Source organism: Lemur catta, chromosome 8 (genome assembly GCF_020740605.2).
Source record: "Lemur catta isolate mLemCat1 chromosome 8, mLemCat1.pri, whole genome shotgun sequence".
In the NCBI taxonomy this organism is placed as follows: domain Eukaryota; kingdom Metazoa; phylum Chordata; class Mammalia; order Primates; family Lemuridae; genus Lemur; species Lemur catta.
The window spans coordinates 43,439,715-43,463,716 of NC_059135.1; the positions used below are offsets into that span (position 1 = coordinate 43,439,715).

Consider the following 24,002-nt stretch of genomic DNA (forward strand, 5'->3'; position numbering starts at 1 on the left):
GGGTCAGACCAGAGAGGTGATGGGAATTTGTTAAAAAGTGGGGTAAGGTAGAATGTAAGTCAATAAGCAGTTAGGACTGGCATAATTCACTCAGATACAGGGGTCGGCTTCAGCAAGCAGAAGTAGGAGGATCAAGGCACAGTGTCTAGGTAACAGGTTAGGCAACAGCCAGCAGCTGGATCAACTAGAGCAACACAATAAAAGCAAATCCCAGGCAGCAGCTACATTCTGGAGAACACAGTATAATGCCAACAGGAGCCAGGAAGGAACATAAAGTCTAGTCTTGTCCTAGAGGGGAATGTGGACTAAGTAGAGTAACCAGGGAGCCTGGATAATGAGAGGGTTTTCCAGATAGGAGCCCAGTCATTGAACTAAGCCAATCAAGCAAGGGAAAAATGATTATTTTATACGTGATCACTCAAGTCTTGCCTCTAGTTAACTGAATCTTAGTTTTTTACAACATCAGATAAAAATTCAAGTCTGAGTAGAGTTGCTGGCTATGGAATTAAATACTGAAGAGAAGGGGAGAACATATTTGGAGAAGCCTAAAGGGTTAACATGAGGCCTGTAATTAAAACTCCTTTACTTAATATGTGGCAGTTCCTTAAGAACTTATGTTTTCTGCCTATATAATTGACAAAAATATTGATGAATGAAATAAAATTAATGTTCAGTGAAGTAATTAAATAGTTTTAAAGATATTCGATACTAACTAGATATGGAAGGTAATAATAGTAAACAAAGTATGCTTAGCTCAATTGAAATGTAATGAGTTCTATTTTTTAAAATCTAAGATATATACTATTATAAATACTGTGAAGGTAATACAGACATAGAAAATCATACCCCATGAAAAATGTTAAGAAGCACTGTATAAAAAATTAAAATACAGCAGTGAAAACTAGAATTCTAAAAAAAGGAAAATATTACATAAATACATAAACACATATATTCAGAATAATTATTAGCAAAAAAAATATAATCAATAAAAATAATGAGGTTATTTAAAAATAAGAATTTATGAGATTAAAAAAAAAAGAAAAGAAAAACTCATTACATTTTCAGTTTTCTCCCAGGAACCTCCAGGCTCAAGTAGATTCCATAGCTCACATTCTCAAGGGTTGAAAGCTCAAGGCAGGTGCTAGTCCACGAAATTCCTATACAAATAAGTAAAAGGATCTTGCTTAGGGCATTTGGCATAGTGAGATTGTGCCTTTGTGTGAAGAAAGAGTGGTCTCTCCCTCTGTACCAAGGCAGCCCATCCTGGGTAGGGGGAGTAGGACACAGTACACAAGGTTGGAATATGATGGCCTGGATTTCAGTTGTAATCAACACTTCAGAACAAACTACACAGTTTTTTATTACTGTTGCTAAAACAAGACTTTGGGTCTCAACTCATGATGTAATTAAGCCTTAAGGCTTTATCCAATTTTATGTGTCAGAGAAGGTAAACAGTTTATTGGAAAGCTTCCAGGGGCGACTTTCTCTCCCAAGGACAAACAAGTAACAGTGGCTTAGCTAGGCAAATAAGTAGAGGAAAAAAAACAGTAGACAAAAGAATGAGGAATGGAGAACACAAGATAGTGGGAAAATGCATTGGTGAATACAGTAAATTCAATCTATTTTAATTTATTAATAAAGAAATATCAGCCAGGCGCGGTGGCTCAGCCTGTAATCCTAGCCCTCTGGGAGGCCGAGGCGGGTGGATCTCTCGAGGTCAGGAGTTCAAGACCAGCCTGAGCGAGACCCCGTCTCTACTAAAAATAGAAATAAATTATCTGGACAACTAAAAATGTGTATCTAAAAAATTAGCCGGGAATGGTGGCGCATGCCTGTAGTCCCAGCTACTGGGGAGGCTGAGGCAGTAAGATCGCTTAAGCCCAGGAGTTTGAAGTTGCTGTGAGCTAGGCTGACACCACAGCACTCACTCTAGCCCGGGGAACAAAGTGAGACTCTGTCTCAAAAAAAAAAAAAAAAAAAAAGAGAAAGAAATATCAAACATTAGATGGCCAAATATAAGAATTTGTGTGTTTGTTTTCCTTACTAGACTCTAGCATCTGAATAGCAAGTATGTTCTATTCATGTCTCTAGCCCTAAAAGCTAGTTTAGTGTCTGACATACAATAAGTTATATTTGGTGACAAGTATTAATAGATGGAAAGGTGACAGATGGATGATAGATTAGATAAATAATAAACAAATAAATGATGGATAGGTAGGTAGATTAGATAGATAGATAGAATGAGATCTATACAGTGAAGTCTGTGCCTTCCTTCTGGGACAGGAGAAAGGGTTCATGTTATGCTTTGATTTTGGATAACAAGAGATTAAGTGATCCATAATTCTATTAAAAAAGAAGTTCTACATGTTTAAAAATGTTTTGAAGCACTATATTTTTGGAAAATTATGTTTTTGTTTAGGCGGATTTAGAACCAGTTTGGAGTAAAACTAGATACCAGTTCTGGAATTCCAATATATTCTTTATAGATTTTAATTATATTTTTATCAACTCATTTTATTCCTCACTCAACAAACTTTTTTGAATGTTTACTATGTGTCACCTACTACATTGACTGAAGGAGGCCTTACATCTAGTGAATTTGTCTCAAGAAGTTCTTAAATCTAGTGAATTTGAAAAATATATTCACCACTGAGAATACTTAATAACAAAATTTGTGCACACCATGTCATGTCAGGAGGACGGGAAGCTATCTCATCAGGGGAGAGAGGAAACCTGGGAAAGAATTCCTAAAAGAAACTAACACTCTAGGTGAATTTTGGCTGATTAGCGGTTATCCAAGTAAAGAAAAATGTAGGGAGGAGGGCATTGCCAGATAACAAAACAGGCTCACACAAGCTTGAAAAGATTGTAACTCTATAGATCAGAATGACTGTCCCAGAAGAGTGATGCAATGGATGATCCTGAGTAGAGAGCTGGCACCTGCTTCGCCATAGATTTTCCGTGACACACTAAGAACTCCAGTGTTTATCCTGAGACTAATTGAGAACTCCTAATTAGTTTTAAGGTAGGGGCATGTTATAATAAGATTACATTTTTATAATGTAGCCCTGGTAGAAGTGTGGAGGATGGATGGTAAGAATGGGAGGTTGGGGGCATGGAGACATTAATTTACAACAGCAGTTCAGCTTATGGACTACTAGAGCTATTAATAGAACTTTATAGATAGGAAACGTAGGAAAAGTAGAATATATTTGAGAAAAAGTTAAGGAAATAGGGCCAAAATGGTCTATTGGTTGCTTTGATGTGGGCATAATGCCATAGTTTCTGACTTGAATACCAGGGTTTACTATAATTACATTCACAGAGCATAGAAACATGAAAAAGAACAGGTTTTAGTGGTATCTATAAAGTAAGATTATGAGTTTGAATTTTGAGTTCAAAATACTTGGCAGATATCCATATTGAGATGCCCTATGGACAGTCTGATATAGGTCTTCAAAATGACTTGGAGAAAATATGTCATCAACGTGTGCATGATAGTTGAAGTTGCGGATGAGTTTCCTCCCTATTATCCAATGTAAAAACCTTTTTTAATTGGCTACGGTTCCTTTCCATTTTCAGGTTTCATCCTATATTCTAAATTGTTCATCTGTATGATAACATGCTACAGTAATACCTGTAACTAGCGGATGAGAGCAGATGGGTAAGAGACAGTGTCAGAATCATTTAAATTTCCAAAACATATAGGATGTACAATAATTCATCCCCGGAAAGGACTGGGATATCAGCTTTAGAATATAACTTATGGGTACACCACCAGCCAGTCCCCAAAACTACTTCCAGAATATGACTGCCTCACTGACTTGACTCCTGCTGTCATTGATATGGGCTAGACATGTGCTCCTCTGACAGCCCCATTGCCTGGGATTACCTGTCTGGCTTACCTGTCTGATTGGTCCGCTCATTGTGGATATTCAGCCCATTGAGCGGATTCCCTTGATTCTGAGGTTGGAGTTATCAGAATAGATGAACGTGTGTCTCACCATCCATTCATTTTGAGTCCCTAACACATAACAGATGCCTGGACCATGTAAGCAGTATCTTAGGAAAGTATCAAGTAACTAGATGAATTGTTTATAATCAGACTGGCTTTGATAGTGAATAACTAAAACTAAGGTTCGTATTTCTTGCCCAGCCACTGGTATCCATGAGAACCAATTACTTTAGGTGTCAAGCTGAGTTTTATTTAAGCTGAGAACTTTTCAAACTTTCCATAAATTACTATTGTATATCTAGAATCAAGTATATTTTATTGTAGCTAACAAGTTAAGCATATCTAATCATACCATTTAACAATAAAAAAATTAAGAAAGAAACAGAATTTGAAAGAAAAAAGGAAGGATAACATGGAGAAAAAAGAGGAGAGGACACACACATACACAAATGATGTCTGTAATAAAATTAAGAAAGAAAAAGACCAGGCCAAAAAGGAATTATAAGATAAAAACAAGAGGTAAGAGGTGAACAAGCAAGTAGATACTTAGAAGATGAAAAGAAGAGGGAAAATCTGCATATTTTAAAGTCAAAAAGTTTGATTTTTTAACAGCAAAAGCAATAATTCTACTCTGAAAAATTAAAAACAAACTGGGTCAGCATTCCCCAATAGAGATCCCATTTATTTTATCTTCAAAGATAGTTTCAAATATTTTGCTTGGGGGAAAATTCATTGCAATTTTAGTTCCCATTTATGGAACATATTATCTTAGAGCATTTGAAATGGAATTGCTTCTTTACTATTTTTATCTTCTTATTTGTCACTGATAACATGGTGTATTCAGTCTTTTACAAGCATTTTTCAGGTGAACATTCAAACAAACCAATGATCATTGTGGCAAATAATCATAAAAGTAAATGACCTATATTTTCATCCTTATATCTCTCACATAAAATAAAATCCAATATTGATTACTCTGATATAGGAACATCCTTTTAGGATCTAAATTATTTAGGGTAATCCAGTTTCTTTGGAAGCCATGTGAAATATTAGGTCGTTAAATATGAAATGTCTGATTTCCTTAAGTATTAAGTTTGACAGTTGATATCTCTGACATTTCACTTTGACACTACTTGTTTTATTTTTATTATGAAAGTACATTTTCATTCTTTCAAACACACAGCTTGACTTGTGATTATCTTCCAAAGTTTTTTTGAAACAATTTTTATAAAACCTATATAAGTAAAAAATTTGTGTTATTTTCAAATATGAGTTCCATTGTAAAACCAGCACTGTGCAGACAGCTCAAAATATCAACGAAGTGTTCGAAAAAGATGTAACTCATGAACACATAGTTCGTCGATGGTTTGAAAAGTTCCATTCTGGCAATTTTAATCTTAAAAATGAGCCGCATGGGTGATCTGAGACCAACATGAATAATAATGAGCTAAAATCTATAGTGGAAGCAAATCCATCTCAACCTACATGTAAATTAAAAACAAGGTTTGACATTACTATTCCAACAATATTAGAACATTTAAAACAAATCGACATGGTAAAAAAGCTGGATAGATGGATAGCACATAAATTAAATGAGTCTCAAAAAAATTGTCTCAAAATCTGTCTTTCTTTTGTCACCACATAAATACAAACCATTTCTACACCTCATTATCACGTGTAATAAAAAATAAATTCTTTTTGATAATCACAAGCATTCAACACAATGGTTGGATTAAAATAAAATAAAAATAAAACACAGTCCAAAACCAAATATTCATCAAAAAAAAAACCTAATGGTGTCTGTTCAGTGGTCCAGCACTGATATATTATTCACTACAGCTTCATGAAACCTCATCAGTTGATTACAGCATATATCTACTACAACCAGTTGAATGAAATGATGAAGATGCTTGTGATTAAACCACTGAGATTGATCAATAGAGACAGGCCAATCCTCTTACAACACAATGCTTGACCACATGTCACACAAACAACACTGCTCAAACTACAGACGGTAGACTTAGAAACTCCCTTTCATCCGCCATGTTCACCAGACCTTGCACCAACTGACTGCCACTTCTTCCAGACTTTGGACCACTTCTTACAGGAAAAATATTCAATTCTCAACAAGCTGTAAATAATGCCTTTCGTGATGTCATCACCACTCACTCCCACACTTCTTCACTGTTGACACAAATAAGCTACCGTTAAGATGACACAACTGCATTGATAGTTTAGGCATATACTTTGATTAATTGCACCACTTCTTGTTTAAGATATAACAATGGAACTTTTGATTCAAAATCGGACATTTCATATTTAATGACCTAATACCATTTCCTCAGCACAGCATCATTTAGAAGCTGCTCTCCATTTAGAGGGATTCAGCTGTGCTCTCTGATGCCTGGATTCATTGCCAGGCTGCCATAATACTCTGTCATTTGCACATGATGAGGTCAACCCACTCTAACAGGAATGTGTACTTTTCCTTTGCCAAATGGCATGGCCTGGGAAAGGTACATATTAGAAAACTTTACTGGGAAAAGTGTTACTATTCCCTAGTTTTCTATTGAATAATTAAATTCTTCAGTGCTTCATATAGAAGCACTTGAGTGAACAATAATGCAGAGGTCATTAAAAATAAAGCAGAATCTGGAAGGGTGATGTGAAGATTTTTTAATTGTTCCTCAGTGATTTCAAAATATGGTACAAGCATGACTACTAAAAGATGTGCAGATGGAAGGGCTCTTTATTTACTCTCCATCCAACTTCTGAATTCTCAATGAGGAATATATCCAGATACAGATTGTGTTTTTGCCATTCATCCCAAGATATTATATAACAGACCGTGATTTATTAAAGTTAAACCTATTCTTTAATTCATGCCAATATCCTCATATATTTATATTTCCTGAAACAATTGAAAATAAGCACAATTTGAAAATTTTGCCATACAAAAATGTAATAAGCGCTTCTATTGGTTATTTGCCATTTCTTGTCTACAAGTCCTGTTTTAGAGTTCCTGAGGGAATACTACATTCTTCGCATATTTTTGAGTTATCACCCACACAAATACTATTATTTTAACATGAATTTTCATGGTTTATTGTCTAAAGAGAGGGTCAATTTTTCAGGAAATGTAGTGAACTCTGGGTATAAGCAACATTAGAACAAATAGGAAAAAACAAAACAAAACAAAAAAATGGACCCTTTGTTATCCTAGTTCTGAAAGATGATATCATAGTTTAAGTATTGACAGAAGTCCAAAGATATTTTTCATGGACCTTGGAGGTTTGAAGATGCCAGTGGATGGAACAAACAATATAAATCCAATACCTACTGTTACCATATATTTCTTTAACACTGAAAACCAACTAAAAACAAAAAGTTGATTTACTTAAATAGTTAACAAAAATTTATTGCAAGAGATATATTTCACTGAATTTACAGTTTCAAGGAACATGGTACAAAACATAGTGCCATCAGCTTTGTCTAAACATTAAATAGGTGCGAATACACAAAAATTAAAAAAAAATCAAAGAGCATACTTTACAACATAAATTATAGTACTATAAATATATTTTATGTACATTATACATAGTCTTAAGACATCATTTTAATATACAGCATATATTGTATTGATATTCAAACTATTCAGTGCTTTAATAATATTATATATAAGAACCTTACGAGTTTATTTGCATCGTTACACTTACAGTAAATGATTTCAAATCAAGGAGGCCATATTTTGGCCAGTTTACTTCCACCAGTTAAAGAGCCAGTTACCCACTTAGATGAACACTTACGTATATAGCAATAGTTTTCACATGGGTATTTTCTTTCCCTGTTATGGTGATGACTAGAAGAGGGGTTGCAGAGGGATGACAGCAGGGTGTGGGGAGAGCAGTGAAGGGAAGAGCGCATGGGGTAAAGGTGGGAAAGCCAGATGGCTGGGATGAAGAACAGAAGCTGGAATGATTGGCATCTGAGGAGGAGCAACAAAAGGCGGCTGGTTCCCAGGACACAGCCTCGGTCCTACTGGTCCGACTGAAATCTGAGGTAAAGATGTTCTGGTGAGAGCTGGGACTTGGGAAAGGAACTGTTGATGTGGCTGAAGCACTTTAAAGGTTCCTGCAGCTGTGGCTGCGGCGGCAGCTGCAGCAGCTGCAGCATGCTGCTGCAAAACAGTGTGATGGATGGTGGTGACAGAGGTAGAACATAAGGGCTGCTGCAAAGGCAAAGGCTGCAGAGGAGTGCTGGGGGGTGGAAGGGCAGCTGGAGGAAAGGTCAATTTGACCTTGTTGGCCAGCATGTTCGGCTGTATGATGTGGTGGTAGACCTCACATGGTAGATTTTTGAATTTGTCATGGTTTTCTAGTGGGATCAGTAATGTTTGTTCTGGTAAAGCTAATGGAGCCAGGATCTGCTCAGTTGTTACAAAGGTATGACCACTGACATGTGCTTCCTTGAATGGCAATGGTGGTTGTGCGTTAAGGATTCCTGAATTATAACGCAGCCACTCAGTTGATACCTCATTCATCTTTCCTTGTGGAAGGGCCTCAGCCAGTTCATAATGGCAAAGGTATGACTTAGGCGGTGACTGTCTAAAGTTCCTTTCGATATTAGGCACCTTGAAAGGCATATGCTTTTCATTAAGATTTATATTCTCACTTCTTTCTTTGTGTTCGGGCAAGGTATTGTCAATTACTTCTTTTGCTGGGGCACTAGCTACATAGACAGATGTGCTGGGATCATTGGAAAGCTCTGACAATTCACCAGATGCAACCTCCATTCCTAAATGCTCAGTTTCACCATTGGTTTCAGGAGGAAGAGGATCTGTAGGGTGCAAAGTCGGTTTGTTTTTCACGTGATCGGTTTGTTCCGAGTTGCTTTTGACATTTGCAACTTCTTGAGGTTTTGTTTCTTCTTTTTTGTCTTCACTTGTTAACCTATCCAAGTGATTTAAGGGAGAATTTCCTTTCATGGGATAATCTGTGTTTTCTTTGTGTTCTAAATTTTCAAATTCAGTGTAAAATCTGCTTCTTTTTCTTCTTCGTTTCTTTTTAGGCTTACAGGGAGTAACTGAAGTACTTGGTGGCCTCAAAGATTCTTCTGGTAAATAATTCTGTTGATTCAAACTTTCATCCGAAGAATAAGAATATGAATGTTGTCTACGTTTTCGACGGAATCTTTCTGATTCGTTCATGAGAGAATTGTAACCTCTTTTAACAGCCTGATTCTGACTCAGGCATTTCATGTCATTTTGAAAAACTAAGCATCTGTGATGCTGGCTACAGCTCGACATTTTGGCTTTCCAACAACAGTAAGTTCTGGAGTATGTTAAATTATGTTTCCCAGAATGTATCATTGTTGGATTTGATTGTCCATTTAAAAGTAGTGTGTTCTTTTTACAGTGGTTTTTAGAACTGATAGCATTGTTATTATTGTATTCGGTATTCTGGGTTTCATATATTTCTTCATTTTCACTTATGGAGATGGGTGCTGCTTTGGGCCTTTTATCAGGTAACTGATGTGAGTCTAATAATTGCTCTGCAGCTAAACTCTGCTTTCCTGAAATTGGTACCAGTAGGTTTTTCCCAGTTGTGTCAGTGTAACTATTCTCTGTTTCCATTTTGCTGTGAGTCTCTGATTCTTTGGTTTTCTGCCCACGATGATGCTGACATATCTTTCTTCTCTTTTTCTTTCTTCTGCTTTTATGGAACCAGTATTCATGAGTATCTTTCAACTTTATTTTGTTGTATTTCTCATCTAAAGTGTGCTGTTTTATTTGAGTTTTAGTAAAATTGTACTTTTCTGTTTTTCTGATCCTACAGGAACTATTTTTATACTTCTGACCCATATTTTCATTTTTTCCAGAATCACAACTATTGGAGAGAATATCATCAGCCAAAAGAGGAGTGACTTGGGTGTACTCATTTCTGCTACCTCCAATTTCATAGTCAGGGAGTCTTGAAATAGGCACATCCTTGCAATCTGAAACTGGTCTCTTGCAAATGTCTTCTTCCTTCTGCTGAGAGTAAAGATCTTTTAAGGGCAGCTTATTTTTATTTAGATTACTATTTACTTTAGTGGACTTGAAGTCAAAACATAGAGGATTGCAGCTATAGGAAATTGATGGTTCAGTAGCTGTGTAAACCAGCATTTCTGATGGCCACTGAAGAACTGTTGATCCATGTTTGTTAAGTACAGGTACAAATGGCTTGCATTGCCTTTTATATAAATCTGGTTTTTTATGTAACGTTATATTATCCTCTTCAGTATTTGAAAGGGCCAATGTCTCTGGACTGTTTTTATTTTCAACTTTAATGGTAGATGTTTCATTATTCTTAACATTTTCCTCTGTGGTAGCTTGGGCAGCTATACAATCAGTAGACATATCAAGAACTATGGATTTATTTCCTAACAACTCAGAACTGTTACCATTCATGGGTGTGTCTTCATTAACAATAACTTCCAGTGGTATTTGATCTGCTACTGGGACTGAATTTTGGCAATTGTCTGCATCAGAAGATAAAGGGAGTTGAAGCTGGCAAAATGAAGATAATAGCAATGTATCCTTTTCACTAGAGACTTCTTTTATCTCTTGAGTTTGAGCAGTTTCTTTGCCAGTGTACATTGCCTCTGGTGGATGAAAAGAGTTAGTTTTCTCCTCAGAACTCAAAAGCACATCTGTTGGTGAAGATAGTTGAAGATGACAAGCACTGGGGACAAATCTACTTTTTCTGCTAAATCCTTTTTCCACAGAGGCATCGTCATTGTATTCAGAGAAGGCTGCAGCTGAGGATTCTAGCTTCACGGATGCTTTCTTTGGAAATGCAAAAGAAAAGCCGATTTTGTGTCTGTGAATTCCCTGGGCTTGATCCCCAAGTGAGTTATTTTTTTCTGTGTAATTATTTGCGCTTTCTGGATCTACAGCAACAGTAGTAACATCTTTAGTATTCTCTTCACTATGAATCAAAGTATATTTGAAATCTTGCTGGTTATTAACTGAATCCACAACAACTTTTTGGGAAATTTCATTACAATTTTCTCTCACAGTAACAGTTGTTGACTTGAACATGGGGCCACTTCCAGGAGCACTACGAAAAGAAATAAAATATGGGTTAAATAGAGCACTTTTCACGAAAAGTAGAAAAATACATCTTAGAAAAGTCATTAAAATATATTTTTTTCAAATTTTGAAATCTTTGTAAGAGAATTACTTTCATATGGTGCAATTGTCTTCTGCAATATCATTTACTTATTGGTTATTTTTGGGATAACTTGGAGGTATTGTCTTGCAGTTACTTTTATAGCTATTAACAGCAATCTCTAAGATATTCCTATGCTCTCAACCAGTGATTCCTAACCAAGATTTTCTACCCCTGTGGCCTCTTCGATGAAATTTGGAGTGCTGTAAAATTCTCTAAGGTAAAATTATTTTAATTCAGGAATACTTAATATCATTGATGCTATATGATAACTATGATGGAAGTTGGAAAAAGAAAAAAAAAAAAAAGCCCTTACTCATTACTTCAGAAAAGCAGGGAATTTGGTTTAACAGTTCAATTCAACCCACATTCACTAGGAGTCTGCCAAAGCCCAAACGGTATGCTGCAATGCAAGGGTAACTAAGAGAAAGGAATAGCTTGATGAGAGTATTGAGTCTTTGGAAATTGCTAGTCTCAATATTTAAAATTATCCTGAAGTTATAAATTATATTATAATATACAGTCCATGCAGGATAAGACTATTTACTTAAGATGTGATTTATCTGGCATTATAGCACACCATGAATAGTGAGTTCTTATTAAACAAACTGTAATGAAAATCACATAAATGTAAGAAATCCCTAAATCTTATCCCTCTGCTAACAGTATCATATATGTATAAATTTGCATGCTATTCTAAAAGTTCAGATTTTTAGAAGTTATAAATGGACAAAAAAATTTAGTTGAATTTTTATTTATCTAACAGCTAACACGATTTACTGTTCTATTTCCTTTATCTACTACCAAGTAACAGCACGACTTCCTATTTGCATAGCTTTAGAAACCTGGAACTAATGGGAAAATTGTGTGTGTGTGTGCCTAAATATATTATGTGAAATATGTGCTCTATACTGAGGACAATAATTTAGATAAGCAGTATTGCTTTTTTGTACATATCTCATTGTACACTTTAGTTCACTTAATATGTTATAATTTACATTTATAAATGCTACTTATAGAGCATTAAATTACATAGGTCCCATGATTTCTATAGTGTATACTTACACTTGTGTAATTTTTCATTTATAACCACACAAAGTAAACATATCTGGTCAGTATAACTGAATAGCAGTTATATTTCTTTCTAACAGTTCCATATGAATGCATAAAAATTTTACTTTGGATTTTCCAAATTTGGCATCCCTAGCAATCTTTTGATATAACAACATATGCTGTAATACTACATAGTATAAAACAGATTTGCTATAAAATAGATTTGTTATAAATAATAAGAGAGGTCTTATTTATTGGGGAAACAAAGGACACTTTAAAGACGATATTCTTTTAATCATGTTGCCCTGCTTTGAATTGTAAAATCTGAATTACAACACTGTTCACATCAACATTTGCTCACTGTTAGAAGCAGGTCAAAGTTTAAGAAGTGTGAACTTTTAACAGTCCGGTTATAGTTTATTCACAGTGAAACTAATTTTGATGTGCTTCTCAAATGCATAGGATCTTCTTAATCTTTTTTATCTTAAAGAGACTTTTAAATGAAAGTTACCCAAATTTTCATTTAGAAAAGTAAGTCTCTTAAAACTCCTTTTGTAAGAAGGATCATGATGTAGTACCTTGCTCTTTTCTTCAGTCAAATGTTTTGAATTTCACCAAGAGATGGGATAGCTTTCAACTAAGATAGCTTAAATAGCAACATAATGTAAAATTTATTTTTTTTATTAACTAAAATTATAGTAATTTTGGCTTTTTATTGAAATGTGCATTAAACAGGTGTTTGCATAAAATTCAAATTCAAATTACTGTTTACAGCTATGGAAGGCCATGAAAACGTGTGTGCCTTATTCTTGGTACAGAAATAAACAGATTTGTGCCCTTTATTTCTAATCCTCCCTCCCTCTTTTTTTGGTCATGTTTTAAGAACACTTAACATTTCATTGCACACTCACCATACAGTTTCCTTTCTTAGCTCAGCCAGCTTGTGCAGGCGTTGGAGTGCCTTTTCCTGTTTTCTTTCATCTTTCCTGGATTTAGATGCTACATTTCGAGCAAATTCCCTTTGTTTCAGTTCTTTGAGCCTCTATTGAAAAAAATATAAAAAATGACCAATATTAAAATTTTATCATTGTTGAAATTTTCCAATACATCATCACAAGGAAAACACAACATTCATGACAATCCACTTCCAACAAAAGCATTTTCTTGCACGTTGGCTTCTGAAAATGCCATATTATTATTACATTATAGTAAAACTTATATCTATGCCCTAGGTAAATTGAAATTGAAACTTTCATCTTTTCTTATTGATTGTTGGCCTGCTAAGTTTTTCATCATGGCTATAAAGTGTTAGAGTCTTATAAACCCCTAATTTTCAAACAAATTCAACTTGCTTATGTATTTCATTTGTTTATGATAAATCCCCTTATATTTTGATGTATTCTATATTAGAAAGTTATCTGGTCCTTTTCATATTTTCTAACAGTAAATGTCTTATATTAATCCATAGGGCAAATGATCTCTACTGATGTGATTTAAAACAATGCCTTTTATAAGTATCAGACACATTTCCCAAACAATTCAAGATCTTGGAAGAAATTAGTATTATTTTGTAAATTTTACTACATTGGACATTATTTTTAATCTGTAAAAGGGGTTTATTTTCTGGGTTGATAGCCAGAAAAAGAGTTTGTCAACTGGAATAGAAATGATAAGTAGCCATATATGTGGTATGACTTAAGAGACACCAAAGTGGACACTTGTCCCAAATATTTTCACTATGGTCTTTCACGAAGGCAGTGTATAGTTATTAAAAATGATTAAAGTAGTATTTTTTTCTGATGGTTCATGTTGCTATGTAATTGTGATATGTCAGAATTTTAGAAGATGATTATAAGAGAATGAGACATATACTAGTCACATTTAACAAAATGATTAAATAAAGTTTTAATAAATGCCTTATACAAATATGCTAATTTACACCAAGAGATTAGAGTAATGACTGGTATATAAGATGCTCACTCAATAAGTGTTTGTTTAATTATTACATGAATCACTCAGATTCTCCACATTAGAAATTTTCCATCTATATAAAAAAAAGTTAGTTATCCTGATTAAGTAACATTAGACTCCTGGTGACCCAAGAGTGTAGATCTTAATTTCATCTACATAGCATCGTGTAGCTTAAATTGCATATAACATTTACATAAGTTAAGCTTCAAATTATCTCTAATATTTTAATTGATGGAATTTATAGAAGATGTATTTGTATGTATATATACCTATATATCTCTATCTATAGCTGTGTGATTATTCTAGGTTATTTTAAAAAATTATACACAGATATCTTGAGAGTTCTCATTTGCATTGACATATTTGTACAGAGTTTTTTCAAAGTAGAATTTAGACAAAAGATAGACCATGTCAGAAATGTCTAAAGAGTATCAATATCTCATAGAAAGTAAGATTTTAATATCACTACTTTGATATGACTATTAAAAGTAGCTATAATTTTATAATATGCATTAAATTATTTAATTATCTTAAAAACAGGTATAGAATTACAGTATAATAGATAATAAAGTTTTACTCCTAAATTTTAGGTATACATAGTCTTGGTCATTTCTATTTCTTAAAAACTTAAAGTAACATTAATATTCATTCAACAGACAATTATTAAGCACTAGTAATAATCATTGTTAAATGCCTGGGATTTTTTTAAATTAAAGAAAATGTTTTTATTTTCATAGTGTGTACATGTGTGTGAGTCTGTGAGTGTATGTGTGTGGGTGTTTATGTGCATTTTGAAGAAATAAGGAGAGAACATACACAGGAGGAGATAACAGCGGTCACTGGTTGAGGTATTCTTACAGTGCCATATAAGGACAGACGGGATGCCCAAAGAATCCCAAGGATGGCTACTTGGGGAAAGTGACATCTGTTCTACATCTCTTAAAGGAAACAAAGAGTTACCCAGAAGAAGAAGGATTGGATATTGGGGATGAGAGGACATATCAGGGAACATAATCCATTTTCTACAAACAGAAATAGGAGATTGTGTATTCTATAATATGCATGTAGAGAATTATGGCTAGAGCATGGTGTGAGTGTGGAAATGATGAGAATCGATAATTATAGGGTATAGCCAAATCATGGGGGACCCTGTCTATCATATGTTTCTATCATATCTCCTTCACTGAGAAATACTGCCTGCTCTTGGGAGAAAGAGAAATTCAATCAAGAGAGGTAACTGGTTTGGATGCTAGAAGGAGGATGCTAAATGAGAATTTGAAAGGAAATAGAACCTAAGTTTTCTGAAGTAAATATGTAAAAGAATTAAAGTACCAAGTGAAATAAAACAAAAAAAACGTTTTAACACTAAAGAAAGAGCTAATCATTAAAGTATTTTTGCTCATTATTTATAAGTATTTTCATTTTAACAAGTACAGATAAGTTGTTTCTTATTAGCTCTTTTGGGAAGCTGCAGGCAGGAAACAAGAAAGATAAACTTTATTATTTTTAATAAAATCTTTAGCATAAAAGTTCATTTCTATTATATATTATATATACACATATATACATTATAATAAATAAGATTTATGTAATAATAGGGTTTAGATTTCACTAGTAAGATAAAAAGTACAGTGCTTCTAATGAAAAGCAAAGCTTCTTTTCTAAATAAAGTATGTGAAAAGCCAGGACTTTCACCATTTACTGTTTCAAATTAGCCATTATGATTTGAATCAATCCAGTTTCACTGACATAATAGTTGAATATCAAGGAGTCAGTCAATTATTAAATGCCAATACTGTTATGTTATTTGTGATATAAGTGACTGATTGACATGACTGTAATCAACCCCAAAATACTGATTTAGAGAACTGTGAATATTTAATATATAAATGTCTCAATATTGTAGAGGTTGTCCAGAAGCACCAAGCTACATCCAAGTGTTCCTACTAATCTTGATTTTCTATGTATACATGCTTCTCTTAGTGATGGACTTCCTGATATCAAGGTAAATGAGCTCATCTAATATTTTGATAATGTTCAACTACAGAACTTAGAGACTTTGCCAAGTATTTGGTAGAGTTTTGTGGCTAGAATTTACCAGTTTTACTATCTTTTCTTGAATTTTTCTGCAGCAAAAATGAAGTTCCACATCATATTTTAAATCTTGTAGGGTAATTTTGAAAGGTAAATAATAGGAACCAAGTATTTTCATGCTCAGTAGATAACATTTTAGTCAACAATGGATCACATATATGACTGTGGTCTCATAAAATTATAATGGAGCTGAAAAATTCCTATTGTCTAGTAGTATGGTAGTCAGCATAATATTGTAGTGGAATGCATTGCCTTTTCTATGTTTAGACACACAAACACTTACCATTGTGTTACAATTGCCTGCAGGATTCAGTACAGTAACATGTTGTACAGGTTTGTAGCTGAGGAGCAATAGGCTCTACCTTACAGTCTAGGTGCATACCAAGCTACACCGTCAACAAATTTGTATAATTATGTCTGCACAATGACATAATTGCCTAATGACACATTTCTCAGAATGTACCCCAGTTATTAAGTGACACATAACTGTAATCTTCCAAGAATTCCAAATGAAAATAATAAAACTTAAGTTTCACACAAATAAATATACAAAACATATCTGTAAGGCTTATGGAACTATCAATGATATTTGAAAAACTTCCTCAACAATTTGCTGAGGAATCACTCAAAAGAAATGTTTAGCAATAAATGCCAAAACAGCAATGGGAGTCAGCAAGGGTTAGAAAATTAAAAAACTATTAAAAGTAATTTGTGGAAAGATGTGGTATAGCTAATCTATTAAAACATTATAAAGTACAACGGTGTATAATTCAATATATGCTCTGAAAATGTGCAAATAGCAAATGGTAAAGCACAAAGATCAATATTCTTTGGTTATGATATCTTCTCAAAGGGCCTAGTATACTTTCTAGCTGATTTACTTCTAGTAGTTCTATAAAGAACCAAAATGTCAACAGGGCAACGTAGGTCAAACCAGCATTAATTCTCAGATATCTTCTCAGGAAAACCCATGAAATTGGGAGTGTTATGATGATCCTGGCCTCAGGTTAGTGGATTAGTGGATGAAATTGAGAGATTGGCAAAGCTTTAATCAGTGTGAAAAGTAGGAGAGAAAGAAAAGAGAGGATAGAGGGAGAGAAGATGAAAGGGAGAGGGAGAAGAAGGGGCGGGGAGGAAGAGAGAGAGAGGCCAACAAGAGAAAATTAAAATAAAAAAAAAACCTGTGTGTCAGATTATTCATCTGTGCTTTAACATTCAGGTCAACTATATTGTTTTACAATTGCAAAGCAAACTTTCATAAATATTCTTATACCTATATTTTGTACACCTATCCAACTACATCTAAAAAATAGACTCCTGCAAGCAGAAACTGCTGAAATAAAAGATATGCATGTGTTCTTTTTGAGCGTTTTGATCTTTTCCAAACAGATATCCATTACTTTACACCATCTGTACACTTCTTCCAACATTGTATGAGAGTATATACCATATCCAAGTTGTGATAATCAATATGTGCTATATCATTAATGTTTGCCTATAATTCATTTGTTTATTAGGAAGGCTGAAATATTCTTACATTCATATTAGCCATCTGTATTCTTAGTTTAGAATTGATATCGTTCCTTAAAACGTATTAAGCAATATTATATACATTACATTTTTTGATTCTGAAAATAAATATACAAGTAGACAAGGCTTGCATTATTTTCCATATTTAGAAATGATAAAACTGAAGCTAAGCAAATTTTACAGACTTGTTCCAGAGTTAAATGCAAGTGGTAGATCCAGGCCTGGAATCAGGATTTCCTGGAACATGTCCTGTGATTTGTGTTCTACATTGATTCTCTTATGTGTTATTCAAACTGTCTAACTCTTCAGGTCTGGCTGATTTGGTTGTGATGCATATATTCATTTCTCTTTCCCTGAGTGCCCTCTATTTGTCAGTTGCTATTCTGAGCACAGTTGGTATATCTGTGACAAATGAGGGGAAAAAATCTGCTTTTTTAAATGAATTTTTCATCACAGTTGAGAGAAACAGACACTAAAACATATGAATATATTAGTTGTATGGCATAATAGATACTGAAAAGTACTCTGGATGAAACAAGGCAGAGCTGGCCACAGGGCATGTGGCAAGGGAAGGGATAGCAATTTCAAATAGAGTGCTTAAGGAAGTTGTGTTAATTTTTTAAATTTCTGTGTAAAAAATTACCACAAATTTAACAGCTTAAACAACACACATTTATTATCTGCTAGTTTCCGTGGGTCAGTATGTGTGTATTTTTCTCAGTCAAGGTGCTGGCTAATCTGTATTCTCATCATAGTATTCGAGTTAAAGTTATTAAGAAGAGTGAACATCACCCAGTGACTGCATCCTCTTCTGGGAAAGGGCTAGTATGTTTTTGATTGTATACAGGATAGTTGTATCATGTTAGACAGAGTGTGACCTTGTTATTGTGTTTATTTGGAGATTAAGTATGGCTTAAGGAGGTGTATATGGATGCTAAATTTATAACAGGTGAACTTGTGATTCTTAATTGTATGTGTCAACTTCACTAGGCCATGGTACACAGATATTTGGTCAAATATCAGACTAAATATCACTGTGAGGATATTTTTTAGATAGGATTTATGTTTAAATCTGCACACTTTGAATAAAGTAGATTACCCTCCACAGCATAGGTGAGCCTCATTTTATCAATTGAAGCAGAGCAGAAATAAAAAAGATTCCCAGTCCCTAATAGCATCTTTGAATTACATCATCAGCATTGAAAAGATTATGTAGTTTGAAAAAGAAAAGCCAACTTTGTTGAGTTTTTTCTTATTGACAGTTGAATGTAATCTTAACTTATATATTAACTTACTAGATGTGTCCCTGGATAATTCTGTTTATATTCTTATACCTCCATCTTCTCTGATGTGTAAAGTTCCTTTCAGTTTTTATATTCTAAGGGCTGTTTTTCCAATGTCATCTTTTAAGTTGAAGTTAGTTAGTAATATATATAAAGTATATATTTACAATAATTATAGTAATTACCTTGTTAAATAGTTTTCCTACTACAAGTAAATTCATTACACTTTTGTTCCAATATTTCTGTTCCTGGCTTCATATTTCTTATTAAGTTAATATATTAACCACTATTACTATTTTCACAGGCTTAAAACTTCATTTGAATTCCAGAGAGTTGTTTCCATCAAGAACTATTTTTAATGGCTATTGAAAAATGTAAGTATGTTTTTTACCTTATAGAGAAGTAGTATCATCAAAGAATTACAACTCAATCACCATCTCTATTTCCTGAACCAATTTAACTCTCTTGAACAACACTATGAAGTGAATTCTATTAGAGTGTTAGCAAATATATTTCTTCAGAGAAGGTTAAGATATTCTAGCGGATGGTATCACACTTTAATGTGTAATTTCCTTTTAGTCATTATTTAATCAATGGCATTATGCTGAGTGAAGCTGTGGAGGATTCCTTTTAAAATTTCTTTTCCCATTACTATCATGAATGTGTATCATTTGGACTTTTCTCATGGCAGCTTTAAAAGCATCTAATCTCTTAATGGCATATCAGATCTGAACAATATCTTTCCCCAAGGCCTCTCATTCTTTAGATTTCATTAACTCAAGTTTCTCTTTGTGGACAAAATCTCATTCTAGTTCTAATATAAAAGTCTTTGCAATTGGTGTGTGTGATGTCTAAAACTGATTTTCTGACCATTCAGTTCATTTTCTTAAGTGCTGGATCAGAAGTGTCTTATGCATTGTAAGTGCTCATGAATGCTTGTCAAATTGAATTTGCACAGGATGGCAGTGATTAACTTCTTCACACAATAGCAGGCTTTGAAAATTTGCTAACAAAAATCTTTGGGAGCACAGTGAGAGTAATGGAAACTCAAGTGTAAGAGATATTGACAGTATTATTTAAAAAAAAATACATGAACAACTTGAATGGCAAGTAATTGAAGAATGATTAAGAGTTATGGCTCACCCTTTATAATGATATACTATGCAGCTATTATCTATAATGTTAAGAGTTGTCAAATATTTGGAATATTCTTGGATTACAATGTTATTTTTAAAAAATGTCAACAGTTTCAAATATAGTCAAAAGTATCTGTATCTATAGAAATAGAGTAAAAATGCCAGAAAATATACAAGATCTTAATCATATTTCTCTTTGTAAAGTAAAATCAGAATAATTTTACTTTTATTTCCCACTACATGGTATTTTTCCATTATTTTTCTTACTAGCATGCTTTACTTAGATAAGAGTTTCTTAAATTTCAATTTGAAATACAAAAATGAGATATATTTTAAAACTGAAACAAAAATTACTGGCTGGGCACAGTGTCACATTCCTGTAATGCTAGTACTCTGGGAAGCCAAGCCAGAAGGATCACTTGAGGCCAGGAGTTTGAGACCAGTCTGAGCAAGAACAAGACCCCCATCTCTACAAAAAATAGAAAAATTAGCTGGATATGGTGGCACGTGCCTGTAGTCCCAGCTACTTGGGAAACTCAGGCAGGAGAATTTCTTGAGCCCAGGAGTTTGAGGTTGCAGGGAGCTATGATGATGCCATTGAACTCTGTCTCAATAAAAAAAAAAATTACTAATATGTGGTTCTTCCAATCATGTTCATATATATGGCCTAAAAATAACTAGATTGTTCCAAATATTTCCAACTCTATGAACATTTGGAAGTAAATCAATATATCCAATAAAATGTACAAAATCTATCTGGTAAATTTTGATATATGTGATTTTTTTAGAGCATGAAATCTATGTGGATTGGTTAACATTTTAATCTTTTCTTTGGTATAATAGGAAAATAATATATAGACCCAGTAGTAGCAGTGGTCTGTGGGAAATGCATTATTGTACTATGCAAATATAAATATATCTTTTCAATCTTATGTTTTTCTCTTTCAAAAATGTCTATGTATATATAGTTACAAATGATTTATCACTTAACATATAATAAATTGTGACTAAGAGGATAGCAAATGTTTTCTCCTTCTTTGTGGAGGAATTTAAACTTGGTATAACTTTACATCTCTGTATCTTAAACATCTAATAAAGGTGGAATATTAATTGTGCTATTGGGAAACTTTGGATATGATTGCAGATAAAGGTGGAATATGAATTGTGCTATTAGGGAACTTTTCTTTTGATTGCAAACAACTGCATATTGCATTTGGACTGAGGAGTATGTGAAGCAGGAAAGACTAGGACTTCCCTAAGTGCAAACTAGGTTTGTCTCTTGCCAGAACTGTGGAAGTTAAACCCATAAAGCCTCTTTCAAGAGATATTAGTTCCTATTTGTGAAATGTGGCTGCGAAGCCATAGAGACTTCCACATCTACTCAGGTGATGCCATCTCTTTGCAACTAAATTGTAATTTGGAATGTCAAAAAAAGAAAAAGAGAGACCCAGAATTGCTGTGGGAACACAAGGACTGCTACTGAAAAGGATGTGAGATACTGGCCTGTATCCTTCTAAGTGAATCTAATGAGAAATCATTGAAAAATGCATGTGTGGCAGAATGAGCCAGGCCAAGGTGAGCTGTGCCCTCTAGGCACTGAGACCACAGCTGGGTTTGATGAGCATGCCAACTTGCATGTCAGAAGCTGTTTGAAGTTCTGTTTCACAACTTGGGAGAATGTAGACAGTCTAACACAGGCAACCAAAGAGCCAGAAGAGTGCATGTGAAGGTGATACTTGAGCACTTGGGATCAAATCAGCCTGGGGAATCTGATGGGGAGGAATCCATGAGCCCAGAAATGAGCCTTGGCCACATTTAAAAGATGGTCAGAGGAAGCTGTCCAGGAATGTGATGCTGGGAATCTAGACCCACACAGCCACATTAGGCATCTTTTCAAATGTGTAGAGACTATTACAGAGTGACCTCAGTGGAAATGGCAGAGTAGGGAATTTTAAGGGCATGTTTCTCCACTAAAACATTGTAAAAACAACCAAAATTGTCAGAATCAACTTTGTCAGAAATCTGAAAAGCAGTTAAAAGTTTACAGCAACAAAGTGATTACTGAAACAAGAAAAAGATGACAAATATGGTAGGAGAGTTTTGTGAGACTTTAATTTACCCTCGCCTCAACCTCCTCCCTGGACAAAGAGAAACAAATTGCCAACCAAGAATACTATATCTGACAAAATTTTCCTCCCTAAATGAATGGATAATTATGACATTCCCAAATACACAAATGCTGAGGGAGTTGTTGCTAGTAGACTTGCCCTACAAGAAATGCAAAAGGAAGCTCTCCAGGCTGATATTAAAGGACACTAGAGAATAACTTGAAGGCATACAAAGAAATAAATTACACTGGCAAAGTTAACTACATAGGTAAATATAACAGACACTACAATTTTATTTTTTATAACTCTTCTTTTATTTCTAAGTGATTTAAAAGACAAATGTACAGTCCAGTAATTATAAATCTATGTCACTGCACACACAATGTAAAAAATGTAATTTATAACAATGACTACATAAAGAAGGAGGTATAAAAAACTATATCAGAGCACATTTTGGAAGACAATTAAACCTAAGTTTGCAAAAGAATGATATTGGACACATACTTCACACCATTCAAAAGACTCAGCTCAAAATAGATCCAAAGGCTAAATATAAAAGCCAAATCTATAAAACTGAGAGGAAATTATAGAGCTAAACCTTCATGACCTCAGATTTGACAATGGTTTCTTGTATACAACACCAAAAGCATGAGCAACAGAAGAAAAACATAGACAAAATGGAACTTGATCAAAATTGAACAACTTTGTGCATCAAAGGACAAAATCAAGGGAAAAGTCAACCTAAGGAACTGGAGAATTGTTTGCAAATAATATATCTTGTAAGGGTCAAGTAAGCACAATACAGGAACATAAAGGCAAAAAATCCAATTTTAAAAATGGGAAGACTTGAATAAACATTTCTCCAAAGAAGATATACAAACAGTAAATAAGCATGTGAAAATATGTTCAATATCATTAGTAATTAGAAAAATGCAAATAAAAACTACAATTAGATATCATTTCACACTCACTAGGATGTCTAACTTTTTTTAAAAAAAGGAAAATAATAGATTTTGGCAAGAGCATAGACAAACTACCTTTATTAATTGCTGTTGGCAATGTAAAATGGTGAAGCCAGTGTTGAAAATAGCTTGGCAGATCCTCAAAAATTAAACACAGAACTACCATATGACCCAGCAATTGTATTTCTAGGAATATGCCCAAATTGTTGAAAACAGGTATTCAAACCAAAAGCTTTAGATGAATAATCACAGCAGCATTATTCGCAATAGCCAAAATGTGGAAGCTATCAAAATGCCCATCAATGATAAATGGACACAACTGTGGTATATCCATACAATGGACTATTATTCAGACATAAAAAGGAATCTACCATGAGAATGCACCTCAAAAATAGCATATTAAGGGAAAGAAGCCAGGCACCAAAGGTCACATATTTTATGACTCAATTTATATGAAATATACAGGATAGCTAAATCCATAGAGACAGAAAACAGATTAGTAGTGGCCTGGGTTGGTGCTAGGAGAAAATGGGGAGTGACTGTTTAAAGGGCATGGGGTTTCTTTTTGGGATGATGGAAATATTTTAGAACTAGATAGAGATGGTGGTTACACAATGTTGTGAATGTACTAAATGCCGCTGAATTGTTCACTTTATTATGGCAAATTTTATGCCATGTGACTTTCACCTAAAAAATTAA

General features: G+C 34.0%; 1 protein-coding gene across 1 annotated transcript in view; it reads right to left on the bottom strand.

The window, feature by feature from the left end:
* Nucleotides 1-7,352: 7,352 nt before the first annotated feature.
* The window catches only part of ZNF804A (zinc finger protein 804A), a 272,430-nt gene continuing 255,780 nt past the window's right edge, over nucleotides 7,353-24,002 (bottom strand). Inside the window, exons 3-4 of the mRNA XM_045559580.1 lie at nucleotides 13,131-13,261; nucleotides 7,353-11,055 (exon numbers count right to left, since the gene is read on the bottom strand). Coding sequence (XP_045415536.1) covers nucleotides 7,815-11,055; nucleotides 13,131-13,261 — 3,372 coding nt within the window. The 3' untranslated portion in view covers nucleotides 7,353-7,814. The remainder of the gene's footprint in view (nucleotides 11,056-13,130; nucleotides 13,262-24,002) is intronic.